We start from the raw sequence: 19,667 nt of genomic DNA on the forward strand, positions 1-19,667 counted from the left end.
TATATAAATGTAGTTACTTTTCTCTCATGACTTGGTCAATTTATTTATTATACAAGACCTAAGTTAGTTAGAATAGGATATTTGTACTTATTGTATATAATTTCGTAGTAGGTTTAGAACTTTCTTACTTAAACAAAAGGGGGAGGTGTTGCGGGAGGTCCTTCCGCTCCTTCAGCCTATAGCCGCTGAGATACCAGCCCATTGGGGCGTGGTCTCTCTCCCTTTAAAAAAGTGGCCACTTCCCTCTCCTCGCTCTCTTCACTTCCTGCTCTGCCCGCGACTAGACTCCTTCCTGACTGTGCAGAGGGCTGTTGTCTGGGACGGTTATCTGTACGTTTTTTCCCCTTTAAATAAATATCACCCTATTAATCATAATTCCAAATTGGTGTGGCATTGTTTGCAACTTATGCCAACACCTGGCACCAAGTATGACTCAAGTCTTGATGGGAGCAGGTAATGTCATAGATAAAAGGGTCTGTGGTGTCTTACCAACATAGTGTTCCACATCCCTCACAGTGAATGATGGAGAGGGCAGCGTCATCCCCAATCCATCCTTCTTCAAGACGAGTATAGGCACACTGAAACTATTCTCTTCCAGGAATTCCACCGTTAGCTGACTTCCCGTGGGTTTCAGAATCACTTCATCTGAGCTGTGTGGGTCACAAGAAAGAAACCTTGACTTTGAGATTTTGTTCACTAAAGGCATTAACGGCCGGCCTCTCACGTAAAGGACATAGTCTTCCTGAGGGAGCCTTATATGGGGTGACAATTAATGGCATACACCTCATATGCCAGGAAAAAAATGACCTCTTCAAAGCAGGAGACAAGGTCATTGACAGAGGTGGGAATATATGGTGAACAGACTGCTCTTTTCTGAATAACAAAGGAAACTAGTCAATAGCTTACCTAAGGAAAGATATAATTAACAATTTTGACTCATTTGTTCTAACCCAGAATAGCAACGTCCAATTTAAAATGTTAGTGAAAAGAACAAAGACTGAGTTTTTACAAAACAGTATATAAACACTTTCTCAATACATGCACTTATAAAAATGGAAATTCTTTTTTAAATTTTTCATAAAATATATTTCGATGATATTCTTTTCTTTCCCTTCCCTCAATTCCTAAACATGATAGAAAAAAAGATAGTAGATACATGGAGGTATAGATTAGTACCAGAGCACTTACTTAGCTTGCATTGAGTCTAGGATTTCAATCTCCAGAACCAAAAAGAAAATGAAAGAAAAAAATAGACTATGAAGAAAAGAAAAATGAGTCATATCGAAACAAACATATTAAGCTCAGTATCTGTTTCACTCTCTATGTAGTTCTAGATGGCACAAAAATTAAACTGCAAAAAGTAAAGCCATAAAGGTACTAGGGAAAAACATCTAAGAGATAAGACCTAGTTGCTACTAAAATGGTTAGTAAATAAATTGATCTGCATTAAAAACTAAAACTCTCTGCAAAAAAAGCTGTTATAAATTAGTTTTCTTCAGTGGAATCTCACTGGGTATATTAACCACACTTAAGGGTAGGTTCCATGCCCAGCAGTAGATGGTCAACACCAAATAAATTCAAAGATATTTTTGTAGATTTTTTTGTTTCATATTGCTTTGTTAGGGCTTTTTTTTTCTTTTTTCGGTCTTGTCTTTTGTTGATTTAATATTTTGTGGTGTTTTTTATGTGTATGTGGGGGGGCACAGAGAGATTTTCTTGTGAGATTGTTTTAGTATGGTATGTTTTTTTTTCTAAAGAGAGAAATAAAAAGTTCAGAGTTGGGTGGGTGAGGAAAATCCGGGAGGAGTTGGGAGAGGGGAAAAGCATGATCACAATATGTTACATGAAAAAAATTCTCAATAAAAATATGAGAAATGCTTTAGAAAAAAGGAAAACTGTCAATAAAGAAGACTCATAAATAACCAGGCAAGGGTGGTATACACGTTTAACCCCTGCACTCAGGAGGCATACGAAAGCAGAGCTCTGAGTTTGAGGCCAGCCTAGTCTACACAGTGAGTTCCAGAACTTCCAGGGCAACAAAAAACCTTGTCTTGAAAAACCAAAACCAAACAAAGGAGTCATAAGTATATAAAAATCAACCTCTTTCATAATTAAGGTAGCAAAAGTTAAAAAGATTTCACTAAATTTTGATTAGAACAAAAAGTTTAACATTTAAAAAAATATTGACCAGGATATAGTAAAATCAGGAGCCTTGACAAAATGTCTGTATATAAAACTGTACAACCTTTATGCAAACAACTAGCAATATTTATATAATCTTTTTTTCTTTCTTTCTTTCTTTTCTTTTTTTTTTTTTTTTTTTTTTTGGATTTTCGAGACAGGGTTTCTCCGTAGCTTTTGGTTCCTGTCCTGGAACTAGCTCTTCTAGACCAGACTGGCCTCGAACTCACAGAGATCCACCTGCCTCTGCTGGGATTAAAGGCGTGCGCCACCACCGCCCGGCTATTTATAGATTCTTCAGGCATATTCTTTTGACCTAACAATTTCACTTTCACACAGTTAAATCTACAACTGTACTTGTCACATAAGCAAAAAACTTAAGTACAAAGATATTCACTGAGGCTTCAAATATAGCCTGGTAGTAGGGTACTTGCCTAGCATGCATAAGGCCTAGGTTCAATATTTAACCACTGAAAACTAAAGATATTGACTACAGAAGCTTTCTTAGTAACAGTATAATATAATACTGAAATCAATTTAAATAGCCATCAATAAAAGACTGGTTAAATAAAATATATATCGATTCAATGAAATATTAAATGACCACGAATGAGAATAAAGAATATCTGTGTAAGATTTGTGGATTATATATTTGTGATTTCATGTTCAAGACATACAACTTAGGCTTAAAAACAAAAGTAATGTACAAAACATAGTGTTTCCATTGTTTCAAAAAATAAAAAAGGCTTTTTTCCCGACATCTTAGGGAGGCTGCAGTGGTCGTCGCCACTCTCCGAACTTCATCATGCCGCCCAAGGATGACAAGAAGAAGAAAGATGCCGGAAAGTCGGCCAAAAAAGACAAAGACCCAGTAAATAAGTCCGGTGGCAAGGCCAAAAAGAAGAAGTGGTCCAAAGGCAAAGTTCGGGACAAGCTCAACAATCTAGTCCTGTTTGACAAGGCTACATACGNGCAAGGCCAAAAAGAAGAAGTGGTCCAAAGGCAAAGTTCGGGACAAGCTCAACAATCTAGTCCTGTTTGACAAGGCTACATACGACAAACTCTGTAAGGAAGTGCCCAACTATAAACTTAATACTCCAGCCGTGGTCTCTAAGAGACTGAAGATTCAAGGTACCTTGGCCAGGGCAGCTCTTCAGGAGCTCCTTAGTAAAGGGCTTACCAAGCTGGTTTCAAAGCACAGAGCCCAAGTAATTTACACCAGAAACACAAAGGGTGGAGATGCCCCAGCTGCTGGTCAAGGTGCTTGAACAGGTTCAATCAGCTGTACATTTGGAAAAATAAAACTTTATTAAATCAAAAAAAAGGACACACACACACACATATATGTGGATACAAAGAGTATTTTTGAAAGAATGTAAAAGAAATTAGCTGACATAGGTAGAAGAAAGGATCTGAGGGGTCTGAGGTAGACTGACAGCCTTTAAATTTTTTTAAACCAATAAATTAGAAAACTAATCTAAATAACACTTGAAGAACAGGAAACCTGAAAACAGTTCAATGAATTTTAATTGAAAAAAAAAAAACGAAAACATTTTTGGCTGTTAATAAACCCAGGTTAATTGAAAAAAAAAGAAAACATTTTTGGCTGAAAAAGAAATACAAGACAAAAGAATATTTTAGTGTTAAAGTTTTCTCTCCTCTACAATGAGAGAATTAAATTTGCTGATCATTAAAAATTCTTCCAGACATTAAATGGAAGACTGTTATGACTATGGAAGAGGAAAGGGGGAGGGAATAAGAAAGGGTCATTGAATAGGTGACTATGATCAAAGTACATTTTGTAACATATGGAAATGTCATAACAAAGCACATTACTTCATAAAATTAATATACACAGGGGAAAACAAAAAGAATTCTTCCAATTCTAGCATTCCTCAAATGCTTATAAATTGACTAAGACAAATGTTGCTTCCCAACTACTGCAGATTTTTGTAAATAGACCATCATGTACTCTAAACATCAAGTGAAACTCTAGCCACTGTTACTTAGAAACTGACCAAAACAGAAGTTTCCACCCATAGGAGATTTTGCAGGGCCCAGAAGATAATCCAGACATGAGAGAAGCACTGTCAGTTGAGAAGCTGAAGGGAAATATGTTCAGCTTTCCATAGCCCTGATGCTTAATATTCCTTTGGACAAATAGTCCTCACCTGTCAAAAGTCCTACCCCGGAGTTCTCGAATAAACATAGAGCTCCCAGTCTTCACTGGTTTTCCCTTGTGAGTATCATGCCCTTTGGAAGACACACGGCGTTTCTTCACTAAACCAGAAAAAGACAAGAGGTCATGAGTTAGAATGGCCAGGAGCTAAGATTCCATGAACAAAAGCCTCCATACTCAATAGGTTATTTTCCAATCTAAAACCCCAGGAGGCATATAGAATTAGAGACTCTCTTATACTCAGAAAAGTTCCTGGGGAAGAGAGTGTGCTTCCTCTAGGCAGTTGCTAAATAGGGGAGATAAAGCTACGTACTTCTGTCCTCTCAGTTGCAATAGCTGCAGGCATGCCGGACTTGCGTAAGCAGTAATGTCTGAGACACTCAGGCAAAGGCAATTTGCACAAAGGCAAATGCTCTTCAAAACTACTTTGATTTGTTTCTCCCCTTGATCACTTCCTGATGAAAACTCTTAACATCTACTTACTAATGGAGGGTCCATGTAAGACCTCACAGTTGGGGCAATGGTATAGGTCGATATCAGCAGCTTTCTCCTCCTCAACACCAACACAACTGGAAAAGAAAAAAAAAAGCCAAGGTTTGTAAGATTTTTTTTTCTTTTAAAAGTTCTAGAACAGTGAGTGCTGCATAGCACATGTGGCTATTTATATTAATTAAAATTAAGTAAAATTGGGGGCTGGAGAGATCGCTCAGCAGTAAAGAGTTGCTCTTCCAAAACACCGAAAAGACTGGTTTTTGATTCCTAGCACCCAGAGGGAAGTCCACAATCCTCTCCAGTTCCAGGGGATCTGATTTCCTCTTGTTGCCTCCACTAGCACAAGGCACATGGTGCACATACATACATGTGGGCAAAACACTCATACATATAAAAATAAATTTAAAAAATTAAGTAAAATTTAAAAGAAGTTCTTTTATCACCCTAGCTATATTTCAGCAGCCACATGCAGTTAGCAGCTACTATATCATGCAGACTACAAAACATTTTCATTAATGCAAAATTCTACTGGTCTAAAACAATGATGACAAAATGTCATTAAAACTTAATTAGAGTTGGGCAGTGGTAATATATGCCTTTAATCCCAGCACTCAGGAGACACAGGAAGGCAGATCTCCACGTTCGAGGCCAGACTGATCTACAAAGCAAGTTCTAAGGCAGCCAAAGCTGTTATACAGAGAAACCCTGTTTTAAAAAAACAAACAAACAAAAACTTCATTAGGGTTCAGAATGATCAAAGCTGAAAGAAACTAGAGCATTCGTATGTGAATGAGCAGAAATATAGAAACCAAATAAGTAATTCTAAATGTTTCAAATAGCCACATTAAAAAAAAGAGCCTGATGTTCTACTCCAAACTTCTAATTTCCACATTCGGGCATTCTGGAGGCAGAGGCAAGATTATCATGTGTTTCTGGATACCCTCAAATATTAGACCAGCCTGGGCTATATAGGGAAAACCAGTCTAAAAACAGGTCTTATTTTAATGACATTTTATCTTGCTTTATGCATCCAAAATACTATTTCTTTCTTTCTTTTCTTCTTTTTGTTGTTTTTGTTTTCCAAGACAGGGTTCCTCTGCAACTGCCCTGGCTGTCCTGGAATTAAAAAAGATCCATCTGCCTGTGCCTCCCTAGTATTTAGATTAAAGGTGTGAGCAACCACATCTGGATCCAACATAGATTTCAACATAGAACCCAAACTTATAAATTTGTTGAGGTAATTTATTAAATAAAATTACTAGAAATATTTTATGGCCAACAACTATGAATGAAAAATTTTAGGTAATCTTTTGCAGCTTTATTTGAATTTTCTACTTGCTACAATGACCACATGTTATTTCATATTTTAAAGTTTAAAAGAGATTTAATTTTGTATGCTTATACATAAAACAGTAGTTTCACATACTAAACACTTCCCTCACAAAGGAAGGTGACAAGAACCCTTCAAATAATTTCTGGCTATGGTTAAATGCTTAAATTTTTTTATTAACCACATACAGCGAGGTGCATAAAAACATGGTAGAGCTCAAATTATTTCAGCCAAGATCATAACAAATTTCCTGAAATCAAGTCCCTTTATCTTTCTAACTCTATGTCTATAAACCTGTAGGATGTCAAGAAATCAGGAAACCATCAACTCTGTAGAGGTTAGAGGAGTGGTGCGAGAGAATTGTCTGTATTCTATCAATCATGTTTTAAATAAATGCTGATTGGCCAGGTAGGAAGTATAGGTGGGTCAATGGCCAGGTAGGAAGTATAGGTGGGTCAACCAGACAGGAAGTAGAGGCAGGATGATGAGAACAGGAGAATGCTAGGAAGGAGGAAGCCTAATTCCCTCCATTCCTGCCCAGACCACAGAAGAAGCAGGATGTGACCTACCCCACTGAAAAAGATACCAAGCCATGTGGCTAAAATAGATAATAATAATGGGTTAATGTAAGTTACAAGAGCTAATAAGTAGCCTGAGCTAATGGGCCAATTAGTTTATAATCTTATGGAGATCTATGTGTGGTTTTCTTTGGGGCCTGCTGGCTGTGGGGAACTGGGCAGAAACCCCACGAGCAGCCCCTCATGTTACAAAGCAGATAATGTACATAAAGGTCATAGCGCAATGAACACAGAGACAGGCACAGAGTAAATGATACTACTTTTTGCCAAATCCAGATATTACCCCTCACTACCCTAAAGCTTTTTGTTGTTTTTCCCCTTCAAGAAACATTTGCACTTGCTGTGGCGTTCTGGACTGGTTCTGTCCTCACTTGTGGCCAATTGTAACCGTGTACAATAAACCACCTTTGTCACTGTCAAAAAAAAAAAAAAACACTTGCTAGGATTGGTGGTACATGCATTCATTCTGTGGTTGTTTGAATAATAACCCCCACAGGCTCATATATTTGGATACTTGTTCCCCCAGACTGCGGAACTACTTAGGAAGGATGAGGTGTAGCCTTGTTGTTGGAGGAGGTGTGTCACTGGAGGCAGACTTTGAGGTTTTAACAGACTCCAACCATCCCCAGTGTGCTCTCTAATTCCAGCTTAAGGTTTAAGGTGTGAGCTCTCAGCTATTTCTGCTGCCTCCTTCTCTCTGCCATCATAAATGTGGATTCTCTGGAACTATAAGCCCTAATTCAATGCTTTCTTTCATAAGTTTCATAAGTTGCTTTGGTCATGGTGTTTTATCACAGTAATAAAAAAGTAACTAATATACCAGTAATATCAGAACTTCAGAGAATCCCAGCACTCGGGTGGCAGAGGCAGGCGGATCTCTGTGAGTTCGAGACCAGCCTGGTCTACAGAGCTAGTTCCAGGACAGGCTCCAAAGCCACAGAGAAACCCTGTCTCGAAAAACAAAAAAAAAAAAGAACTTCAGAGATAAGAGCAGGGGAATCAGGAGCCCAACTTTAGTTAGATTAAACCCATTTAAAACCAAAATATATCTAAGATAGACATACATGGAACTAATCTACATGGGAAGTAGAAAAAGACAAGATCTCCTGAGTAAATTGGGAGCATAAGGACCACAGGAAAGGGTAGAAGGGGAGGGGAGAGGGAGAGAGGGGAGTGGAGAAAAATTTATAGCTCAATTTAAAACAATAAAATAAAATAAAACCAAAATACAAAAAAACCCTTTACTTTCCAAGTTTAACCAAATATGGTTTTTCTTCAAGGAAACTATTTTCTTCATACTAGTACCACTCAAAGTGTAATCTACAGTCCAATACTGATCTGTGAACTGCTGATTACAGATCTATGTTAAGTACAGAAAGTGAAAATAGGTATAACTTCTCAGCAATCTGACAGGATGCTGTAATAGTCATTGAATCTAATAATGAAAAATTGGAGTTTATTATATTGCTTTTTGTTCACATTATTTTTCTAGTCATTCTTTTTATTCTACAAAATCCATTTGTTATAGAGTGAAAATAAAGGAAACTATTTGCTGGTTCTTCATCATAGAGTCTAAGGAGTACTGTGTTAAGAGTTCTATCAGATGGAAGCCTTGTATTCTTCCAGGCGTTGACAACTCAGGGAAGTTCAGTAGATGACTTTTTTAACTCTCCTGTGAGAATTTGAGATTATCTCTACTCTGTGCTTTAGTTTCTTTTCCTGTTACCATGAGAGAATGTCATGAACAAAAACAACTTAAGGACAGCTCATAGTTCACAATTCAAAAGGTGCATGTCAGTAGGAAAGTCAAGGCAGCAAGTACTTGAAACATCTGGTCACACTGAGTCCAGGTCAGGAAGAAGAAAGCAATGAGTATCTACTGCTGCTCAGTTCCTTTTCTGTTTACATCATCCAGAAAAGTGCCACTCACAGTTTGCGGGTCTTCCCACCTCAATTAAAATATAATCAAGATAATTTCCCACAGGCATGCTAAGGTCCAACTCCCAGTGATTCTAGTTTTCATCAAGTTAACAACTAACGTTAACCATCAGGCCTTGTGTGAGATAATGACTGTTCTTCTTTTAAGTTTCATACCAGGCAGTCATACCACTTCCTGCTCTTCTTTACTTCCAGTTACCTTCTCCCCAACACATCCCTTCACTCAAAGAACCTGCACACAGATTTTTCTCCACCCCAAATCTTTTCAATATCCAACCTAGTATCAATATTAGCATGGGGACCCAACTTCCTGGGTTCTTTCTTCTTTGATCTTATCATCTTCAGGTAGTTACCCCTACTCTCATTTCAGCTACTCACATGACCATCCCCCAGATTTTGTCCAGCAGTTGTTTTACTTCGGGAATATGAAATACATGCACCACTTCTTTGACCATAGGTATATCAATGCAAGTCTCACTACACCTGTTCTTTGTTCACAAAAGAAACCCTAGCTGCTCCTACTTTTCACCCACTCTTTATTTAATTTGTTCTGTTGTTGTTGTTTGAAATGAGGTCTCACTGTGTAGTCCTAGATGGCCTGAAACTCAGAGATCTGTTTCTGCCTCCTGGCACCAGGATTAAAGGCCTATGCCACAACACTACACTCAGTGCATTCCCTTTAACTTTATGCTTTGCTTTCAGACAAGGTCTTGCTGTGTAGTTTAGTGATGTGGGAGTGTCATATATCAATCTGTTGATTTCATTGGTTAAGTAATAAACACACTGCTTGGCCTCATAGGTTAAAGCATAGATGGGAGGAGTAAACAGAATAGAATTCTGGGCGGAAGAGGAAGTGAGGTCAGACTCTGCGCTGCTTCCAGAGGGACCGGACAGCCGCCATGCTCTGCTCTCCCAGGCAGCTACAACCCACGATGGACTTAGGCTAGAATCTTCCCGGTAAGCGCACCTTGGGGTGCTTACACAAATCATTAGAAATGGGCTAGTCCAGGTGCGAGAATTAGCCTGTAAGGGCTAGAGTTCATGGGCCAAGCAGTTCTTTAAATGAATACAGTTTGTGTGTTGTTATTTCGGGCATGAGCTAGCCAAGCGGCCGGGGTGTTGGGGACGCAGCCCCGCCGCTCCTTATTTCAACAGTTTAGGGTGACCTTGAACTCATAATCCTTATGCCTTAGCTCCTGAATAATGGGATTATAAGCAAGCACTGGGATTACAGGCCTGTGGCACCAAACCCCTGCCAAATCCACCTATTCTTGACTTCAACCTATTTAATATCTAGCTTAAATTCCAGCATTCTTCACTTGCCCTACTATGCTGCATCATATTTACAAACCTATCCCTAGCTCAATCCCACTATCTAACACTAGACTACTGGGTGTGCTGGATTAAAAAAAAAATCGCCCAATTTTGGAGGCAAAAAAAAATCACTGTCTAAAATATATAAATTATGCTGCTTGATAATCGTCCTATAATTTCCTTAGCTCTTTCCATCCCGCAATCCACAGTAAACTTCTAATCTTGATCCCACTATGTCTCCCTTATCTCCATGCAAATGACTTACTTTCTTCTTGGAAAAAAAAACAAATGAAATAAACAAGAACTAATTTGACTTCCTAGTGCCAACTTCACTTTCTTTACTCATCCTTTCCTCCTATTACAATGGAAGTACTATCTTTCCTTCCTCCTGAAGTCAGGATTTGAATCTAGGTAATACATCTTTTTACTTCCTCAATTAATTGTCCCTTCTAAAGTGTCTTCAATCTCTTACCCTGTTTCTTTCTCTCCTTTCTTTACAATACCATTTAAACAAGCGCACTGACCTTAATGAACAACAAAAAACCCCTCATTCTACTTTTCTTTCATCCCCTCTTGTCTGCTCTCCCTCTGACAGTTCAAAGTCAAACATCTTTCTACACTCACATAGCTCAAAATAACTTTTTTTTAAAAAACATGGGTAACAGTTTAAACATGGTACAAAACTTAAAAACAAAAAACAAAAAAAAAAACAAAACATGGTATAAAATTCAAAAGCTCAGCTCTATATCCTAATTCTTTTTGTTAGTTTGTTTGTGACAGGGTTTCTCTGTGTAAAAGCCCTAGCTGTCCTGGAACTGGCTCTTGTGGACCAGGCTGGCCTCGAACTCACAGAGATCTGCCTGCTTCTGCCTCCCAAGTGCTGGGATTAAAGGCGTGCGCCACCACCATCCAGTTCTATATCCTAATTCATTATCAGTTATGTTCTTCTGTCATTCTTATTGTTGCTGCCCTAATACAGGTTGTTATGATCTCTAACTAGAATTACTGGCCTGTTCACCCAACTAGATTCCAAGCCTCTACTCTGTGTCCACACAAGTGAATCTACATACTAAAACAGTAATTAAAAAAACAATTGTGGGGTTGAGAGATGGCTCAGCAATTAAGAGTGCTTACTGCTTTTGCAGAGGATCCAGAACTCCTGTTCCAAGAGATCCAACACCTTCTTCTGAACTCCTTGGGCTGCTGCACACATATTGTGTACATACATACACTCAGGCATACAAAAAACCCTAAAACCCTTCAAAAGCTCCCTATTTTTCTTTAACTTTTTAAAAATTTTATGTATATGTGTATGTGTTGGAAGCTATCCTTGGAAGCCAGAAGAGGGAATTGGAACCCCTGAAACTGAAGTTACAAGTAGTTGTGAACTGCCCGACATGGGTGTTGGGATTTGAACTCAGATCCTCTGGAACAGCTCTTAGCTGCTGAGCCACATATCTCTAGACCCTCCCTATTTTTCTTGAAGAATTAATTGACCAGGCTTACAATAGTGGCACACACTTTTAATCCCAGAACTCTGGAAGGCAGAGGCAGGTGGAACTCTACGCGAGGCCAGCCTGATCTACAGAGTGAGTTCCAGAAGATCCAGAGCTGTTACACAAAAGAAACCTTTTGTCTAGAAAAATCAAAAATGAATTAAACAAGGTCTAAAAAGGCCTTGATTCCCTGGTCTCACTTTTTATCCCTTACACAGAGTGCCAGTTATATAAATGAAAATGTTTACTGCAAAAGAAAAGTGTTTCTTCTTCATAAAAATAAAAAAGCTTTTCTGTTTCTCAGGCTACCATATTGTGTTGGTAATCTGAATTCATGTTCCTGGTCATCTGAATACTGTGTCCACAGCTGATTACACTGTTTGGGTAGGCTTAGGAAGTGTGGTCTAGCTAGAAAAAGTCTTGTCACTGGGGGTGGGCTCTGAGGCTTCAAAAACCATGTGCTTCCTTGCTGCTTTTCCTGCTGCCATATGTGGTGATTTCTTCCATGCCTCCCTATCATGATGGTGATGGACTCTTATCACTCCAGAACCATAAACCCAAATAAACCATTCCTTCTATAAATTGCTTCAGTTATGGTGTTTTCTCACAGAAATAGAAAAGTAACTAATAAAAAAAAAAGAAAAGTAACTAATACACAAGAATTTCAGTTGTTACTATTGTTTGTTTTGTGGCTGGGGACTGAACCTAGGGCCAAGTGCTCTGTTACTTAGTTAAAACTCTAGCTCAATTTGGACTTTTGAAATAGAGTTTCAAGCCCAGCATAGTGGTGCATGTCTTTAATCCTAGTACTTAGGAAACTAAGACAGTTGGATTTCTGTTGAGCTCAAGTCAGGCTGGTCTACATAGTGAGTTCCAGGGCAGTCAAACTGGAACCAAGTGAGACTCAAAGATCAGAGGTGCCAAAACAGTGGCAAGTTTTACTCAAGATTCCATCTGGTTTCCTATCTCAGGTCTGTATTCAGACCTCAAAAGGTGGTGGGAGGTGGATCAGAGGAGTTCAAGGTCACCCTCAGCCAAGTTTGAGGAAAGAGCTATATAAGAGCCTTTCTCAAAAAAACAAAACAAGGGCTGGCAAGATGATTCAGCAGGTAAAAAGCATCTGCCTCAAAGCAAGAAGACCTGAGTTCAGTCCCGAGAATTTATGTAGCGGTAGAGGAGAATCAACTCTAAATTTTGTATGCATGCCTCCCTGCCCCACTACAACATACAACATGTGAGCAACACACACACTCTTTAAAAACAAAATCCCATTTCATATAAGTGTAGGCTGAAAGGAAAGGATAACAGCTGGGTGTAGTTCAATGACAGAATGCCTGGAATTGACTCGGTTTTAGCACAGCAAAAAGAAAGCGGGGTAAAAATATATACAAAAATCACCATTAATCAAAAGAAAGTAGTCGATATATATATCCACTTTATATATATATATGTATATAGATGTATATATATGTATATATATATATATATATATGTTTTTCGAGACAGAGTTTCTCCGTGTAGCTCTGTAGACCAGGCCTGCTTCTGCCTCTCGAGTGTTGGGTTAAAGGTGTGCACCAACACCACCCAGTAGGATGGGTATATTAGTATCAGATAAATACCCATGAAAAGAGACCAGCAAGATTGTTCAGAGAGTAAAAGTGCTTGCCATGTAAGCCTGATAACCTGAGTTAGATCTCCAGATTCAATGTAGAAAGCAGGTTTAAAGTGGAGCACGTCTATAATCCCACTAGTCTCTACAGGGAGATAAGGTGGGGATGAAAGAATCACCTGAAAGTTCACAGGCCAGCTAGCCCAGAGTACACAGCAAGGCAGAAACAAGAGAGACCCTGCCTCAACATGACTGAAGGAGAGAACCGTCTTCTGAAAGTTTTCCTCTGACCTCCACACTAGCGCATGGCAAATGTATGCCCTCACTAATACACATACGTCAAAATATATACACACAATAATAAGAGTCAAATTCTGAAAAATGGAAGGATAAAAAAAGAGGACTGACAAAACAGCTAAACAGGGTAAAGGTGCTTATTCTGCAAGCCTGATGACGTGAGTTTGATCCCAGGGTCCCACATAGTAGAGAGAACTGATTTCATCAAGTTGTCCTTTGATCTCCACATGTGCACACACATGCACGAATGCTCACACACAGAGGAAAGGAAAAAAGGAGGGGAAGGAGAGGAGGCAGGGGAAGGGAAAGAAGGAATAAATGGAACCAAAAAAATATTGAAAGATTAATTCAGGCATGTCCTTTTAGCAAAATAGTAGTAGGGCCTATAACTTCCTTAACTATAGGTCTTGGCTACGTTTATAGAACAAAACGTGAGTTCCCCATGTGGAATAGGCCCTAAGTCCAATTAGAAAGCTTTTGGTTACCAACATAGCATTCATGCTACTACTGAACCAATGAACATATCTTGCCAGGCTAGTTATTATTGTAGCTCACAGATTCACAGCTGGCAAAGGCTGTTGATGGTCTTTCTTCCCCAGAAGACTACAAAAACACTTTCTGATACTATGAAAGTTAGCTAGTAAGAAGAATGCTTCCAAGTCAGAACCAGCTTGAATTTTCCATGTCAATTTTACATATCAAAGTATATGATATGTTCAGCGACAGGATCTTACCAGCAAGTTCTAACGAGTAACCAAGAGCAATGACAATACCCTGTATTGTTTTTTGGGAGGGAAGGGGTCTCCAGGACCACCTTGACAAATACGGTATTTCATACCTGGCACTGGGATTTTTGATAATCTATAGCTTTTGGAGATGAACATTATCCCTCCGCTTGAATTAAGCTGATCTATGTGCATGTATGTACATATAACAGGAAGCTTATAAAACAGCATTTTTATATGACTTTTTCAAATATCTTTAGTGTTGGTTTTCTCTCTACCCTCACTTCCCATTCCCCACTTAAAACTTTACCTCCATTATACTGCCTTCTAAATGTTTCTAAATATCTATGGACCCTTCATCAGAGAAGTTTCTCTATGTAGTGAATGATGTTTAATACAGAAACTCACAACTGGTCAAAATGCAGAGAATAAATCACTGCGGAGTGCTCAGCCATAAATGAGACATCTATATCACACACACTCCCAAGGTTCAGGGAACATAGTGGAAAGGGAAGAAAAATTGTAACAATAGGGAACTTATCACACCCTTTCCCTAAAGGTTCAGGGAGCATTGTGGAAGAAGATGCACAAAAATTATAAGAATGGGGAAGACTGCTGTGAAATAATGTCTTCTGGACTGGATAGAGTCGTTGCACTCATAAGACCACAACAGATATGATAGTCAGCACAGCACAGAATCTGCATAAAACTGGCAGGCCTTGGTGGCGCTTGCCTTTACTCCCAGCACTCAGGAGGCAGAGGCAGGTAGATCTCTGTGAGTTTGAGGTCAGCCTGGTCTACAGAGCTAGTTCCAGGATAGGCTCCAAATCTATACAGAGAAACCCTGGCTCGAAAAACCAAAAAAAAATACAAAAATAACCTGCATAAAACCAAGCTAATTAAAACTCCAGCACAGTGCTGCCACACACCTTTAATCCTAGCACTCAGGAGGCAGGGTCAGGCAGATCTCTGTGAGTTCAAAGCCAGCCTGGTCTACAGAGTGAGTTCCAAGACAGCCAGGGCTGTTACATAGAAAAACCCTGCCTCAAACAAACAAACAAAATAACAAACAAATAAATGATGAAAAGAAATGCCATAAGATCCATTATATGCTAATAAAAAACTAACATGTACATAATAATTTCTATTTAAACTATCATAACCATTATAAGGAAAACTAAGGCCTCACAGAGATGAAACACTTTGACAATAATTGGTGTATAGTAACAATAATGTTATTTTATCCATCCTCCAATATCAGATGTTATCATACTCTATGGAAGGAGAAGAAATTGATACTGCTTTAAATTTATGTTTCTCAAATGTGGGCCTCATTTACTTATTGAATCAGAAACTGAGGTTGAAATCCTTTCTTAATGGGTCTTTCAAATAATTGTGATGTACACTAAAAGACACTGCTCTACAAATCAAGAGTGTTTTGCACAACTCAACTGCCTTATAGATGAATGAAACTATTTGGCATTTTTTTTTTGATTTTGAGAATATTGTCTCTAGAGTCAGAAAATCTGCAACTCAAATCTACGCTCAGAAAGTCACAACCTCCACAGGATGCTTTTTTTTCTTTTAGAGACAGAACTCATTCTATAGACCAGGCTGCCTCAAACTTAGAGATCTGCCTGCCTCTGCCTCACAAAGCTGGAACTAAAGACGTGGTGCCCACGACCCCCTGGCAGGTCCAGATTTTTATCATCAAAATAGCATAGTTGTCTTTCTTCACTTCCACTCCAGGTAGTAACTTGTCATTATGTACCATAATCCTTAACTGAACTTCAAAAGTCTATCAAAGGTGTAAACAGATTTCTATAATCTCTAGGCATTTGTGGACATAAAATCTGTGAGATTGGGGCAGGAGAAATGGCTCAGTGATAAGAGGGCTTGCTCTGCAAGTCTGAGGACCTTAGAAAACAGATCCTAGTACCCAGGAAAAACTCAGATATGGTAGTAACCCAAGTCCTATGAGGGGCAAAAGCAGGAAGAAGGGAAGAAGGGACTTGCTAGTCATTAATTTAACTGAAAGTTCAGTGACAAACTGTCTCAAGGAAATAAACCAAAGAGTGATACAGCAAAACACTTAATGTCTTCCTTTGGCCTCTGTGGGCTCACAAGTATATGCTAATACGCATACACATACAAGCACACACATAATCACACGACACACACACTGGGTCTGCATGATTAACTATTGTAAGCAATCATGAAAAGTCTACAATATTTAGTAATTTCCAACTGAGCTAAAGTAAAACCTTAGAGTACAATGAGCACAGCAGGGTGAGGGTGTACTGAGTAAGCAAGAGTAGCCAGCTGCCCATTAAGGATCTGGTTTTCAGCTAGGTTCCTTGTTCTCTGGCAGCCCACAGAAAGAAGCAGAGGAGATTTTTAAAACTGGATGCTTTCAAGAAACTTGTGTCAGAATATACAAACAAAAACAGAATACACCTCAGAAATGTGATTAAAGACAGATCTGGCCAATAAACCAATAATTAAGTTTCAGCTGGGCAGTGGTGGCATATGCCTTTAATCCCAACACTCAAGAGGAAGAAGCAGATAGATCTCTGTGAGTTCAAGACCAGTCTGGTCTACAAAGCGAGTTACAGGACAGCCAGGGCTGTTACATAAAGAAACCCTGTCTTGAAAAACAAAACAAAACAAAAACTTCTTAAGTTTCAGTAGCTAATATAAGAAAACAAATAATGTTAGTATACAAACATAAAGGGAATGACCAAGTAGCTGGGGCCAAACATATACATGACAAGGTATCAGAAACACATTTTAGATGACTATTAACAACCTGGCAGATACCCACATTATAAAGTTAGGTGTGGGGGCAGGGAGGCCACAAAATGATATTTATGATATAATGCTAACCTATAAAAACATACATTATAAATCAAAAAACAAGAGTTAATATGTAATTAACAGTGAATTGTACCCAACAGACCAACAGATGATTTTTTTATTTCCATCTATTACTTTCTGCATTTTCTATAATGGGCATGTCTCACCTGTACAATATGCACAGTCCAGCCTTGACCTTGCAATCCTTCTTCCTCAGTCTCCAAAGTAGCTGTAATTACAGGCCTGTGCCTCAAAGCCCAGTTTAAAAAAAATTACTCTTTTAAAAATCTGGGTTGGGGCTAATGAGATGGCTCAGCAGGTGGTACTTGTCACCAAGCCTGACAACCTGAGTTCATTCCTGGTCTCACTTGGTAGAAGGAGAAAACTGACTGCTACAAATTGTCTTCCGACCTCCACATGCATATCATGCCATATGTGCACACAAGCAAGCCTGTGTACATAAACACACACACAAATAAATAAATAAATGTAATTTTAGAATCTAACTTTCAAGAACTAAAGTGATGGCTCAGTGGATAAAGAATGTTTGCTATAAAAGCAAGAGGACCTGAGTTCAAATTCCCAAAACCAACATAAAACTGAGCATGGCCACAAGTTGTATTACCCTAGCACTGAGGGGAAACCGCCAAGTGGATTTCTGGAGCTCACTAGCCAGCTAGCCCAACCTAAATTCTAGGTTTAGTGTGAGAGAGTGTGCTGCTGTGAGTATGGTGTATATGCATCCCTGTGTGCACATGCAGGGACTTGGAGAGGATGTCAGGTATGTTACTCACAGCAGCACACTCTCTCACAGATCTAACTTTTAGGCTGGGGAGAAAGCGCAGTGAGCAAAATGCTTACTAGACAAACATTAGGACCTCAGTTCACTCCAGAATAGATATAAAAACCTTAGACTACATGTAATCCCAGTGGTGGGGAGACAAAAATGAGAAGATTCCTGGGGCTCTTTGGTCAGCCAGCCTAGCCTACTCATAAAATACCAGGCCAATGGGAGACAGTATCTCTAAAAAAACAAGGTGGGTGGCTCCTAAGCAATGAAGCCTGAGATTGACCTCTGGCCTCCACATACACACACCCAAGTGTACACACCCACAAACACAAACACATACACAAGCAGAAAAAAATTTTAACTTTCAGACTTGGGTATAGACAAAATACTTTATGGAATGTCAGTTATGGAGTCAGACACAGAATAAGTACTTAGGAAGCATTCATTCCTGTTTTCTGCTCCCAGATAGCAATACTGTAAGCAAAAGACTATTTTTCCAGATACTGAACTTACACACCTCATATACAACCCAAACTAATGGCTACAGTACAATAGCTTTTTCATGAAGCCTCCTTCATTTATTCAAAAACATACTCAACATCTATTGCATGTTTATCATTGAACCAGATTCTAAAAATACTAAAAATAAGAAAAAGATACCTGTATTCTCAGGTAGTGACACAGACATATGTATAACTATAAGATGAAACTTTTTAAATAAAGATGTATACAAAGTACAAGAGGAATCCAGAGGAAGAAGTATTCTGTGAGCTGTATAGGGGAGAGCATCAAAGGTATGGTACATGCAAAAACAAAGGAGCATGAGGAGGAGAGTCTCTCAGGGTTGGAGGTAATTTAGCTTTGTTGGGTCATAAAGAACAAGGCTGGCATAAGGGGCTTACGCTTTTAATTCCCACACTTGGGAAGTAGAGGCACGTGAATCTCTGTGACATCAAGGCCAGCCTGAACTACATTTCAAGTTGCAGACCAGCCAGGCTAAGTAGTGAGACCCTGTATCCCAAAACAAGGGGGTAGGTATGGCAGGAAACTAGATTAACTAAGTAGATCATAAAAGGTCTGTCTCTCACAGAAAAAAAAAGTGAATTTTACTCTGCAGGGGAACCATTGAGAGAATAATTTAAGCTGAGGAGTGACACCTGATCAACACTATTAAAAACAACCAGGGATATTGACTTCTTTTGGGTATGTGTGATACTGGGGATTAAACCCAGTCTCTTATACATGCTAGGTAAGAGGTTACCACTAAGTTATATCCCAAACTCTTTACATTATTTTCATTTTGAGACAGAATCTTGCTAAGTTGCCCATGTTGTCCATCAACTGGCTCTCTATAGTTCAGGCAGGCCTTGAACATGAGACCCACTGACCTCAGTCAGTAAATTATAGAGGATCGCAAATTAGAAAGGACTTCCTTCAGAAAGCTGGGATTATAAATTCATGCCACCATGCCTGGCTATGATTTTTTTTTTTTGAGACAAGGTATCTTGTGTCCCAAGCTAGCATGGTACTACTATGTCATTCCCAAGTCATGAGATTACAAGTGTATGCCATCACACTCAGTTTATGCAATGGTGGAGATTGAACTCAGATCTTCCAGTGTGCTATACAAGCATTTAACATGCTGTACTACATTCCCCAGCCCTTATGAAAGACATCTTAATTCCCACATTTCCAGAGTGAAGGAAAAGGTATCACCCCTAAGTTTGTCCCCATTACACAAAAATAACATAGAGCAAAAAATAGGACTCTGTACCAGGTACATAATAAATAATCAGTAAAAATCAATTAAATGTGAACTTGGACGTAATGCATCAAGGCAGTCTCAGCTTAGGTCAGAATTTTGGTAATACCTTTACTTTGC

General features: G+C 38.9%; 2 protein-coding genes across 6 annotated transcripts in view; one reads left to right on the forward strand and one right to left on the reverse strand.

Annotated features, from left to right (window-relative positions):
• The window catches only part of Phf8 (PHD finger protein 8), a 91,888-nt gene that overhangs the window by 69,785 nt on the left and 2,436 nt on the right, over nt 1–19,667 (reverse strand). For all 5 annotated transcript variants that reach the window (XM_050128314.1, XM_050128315.1, XM_050128312.1 and 2 more), the window contains exons 3-5: nt 4,844–4,929; nt 4,353–4,461; nt 490–650 (exon numbers count right to left, since the gene is read on the reverse strand). In XM_050128314.1, the coding sequence (XP_049984271.1) occupies nt 490–650; nt 4,353–4,461; nt 4,844–4,929 (356 nt within the window). The remainder of the gene's footprint in view (nt 1–489; nt 651–4,352; nt 4,462–4,843; nt 4,930–19,667) is intronic.
• LOC126492157 (40S ribosomal protein S25-like) lies at nt 2,908–3,287 on the forward strand. The gene has a single exon (XM_050128317.1). It carries the CDS (start codon nt 2,987–2,989, stop codon nt 3,221–3,223), a length of 237 nt encoding a protein of 78 aa, XP_049984274.1. The 5' UTR covers nt 2,908–2,986; the 3' UTR covers nt 3,224–3,287.

This window comes from Alexandromys fortis, unplaced genomic scaffold (genome assembly GCF_014885135.2).
Source record: "Alexandromys fortis isolate MF-2015 unplaced genomic scaffold, M_Fortis_MF-2015_v1.1 scaffold_295, whole genome shotgun sequence".
In the NCBI taxonomy this organism is placed as follows: Eukaryota; Metazoa; Chordata; class Mammalia; order Rodentia; family Cricetidae; genus Alexandromys; species Alexandromys fortis.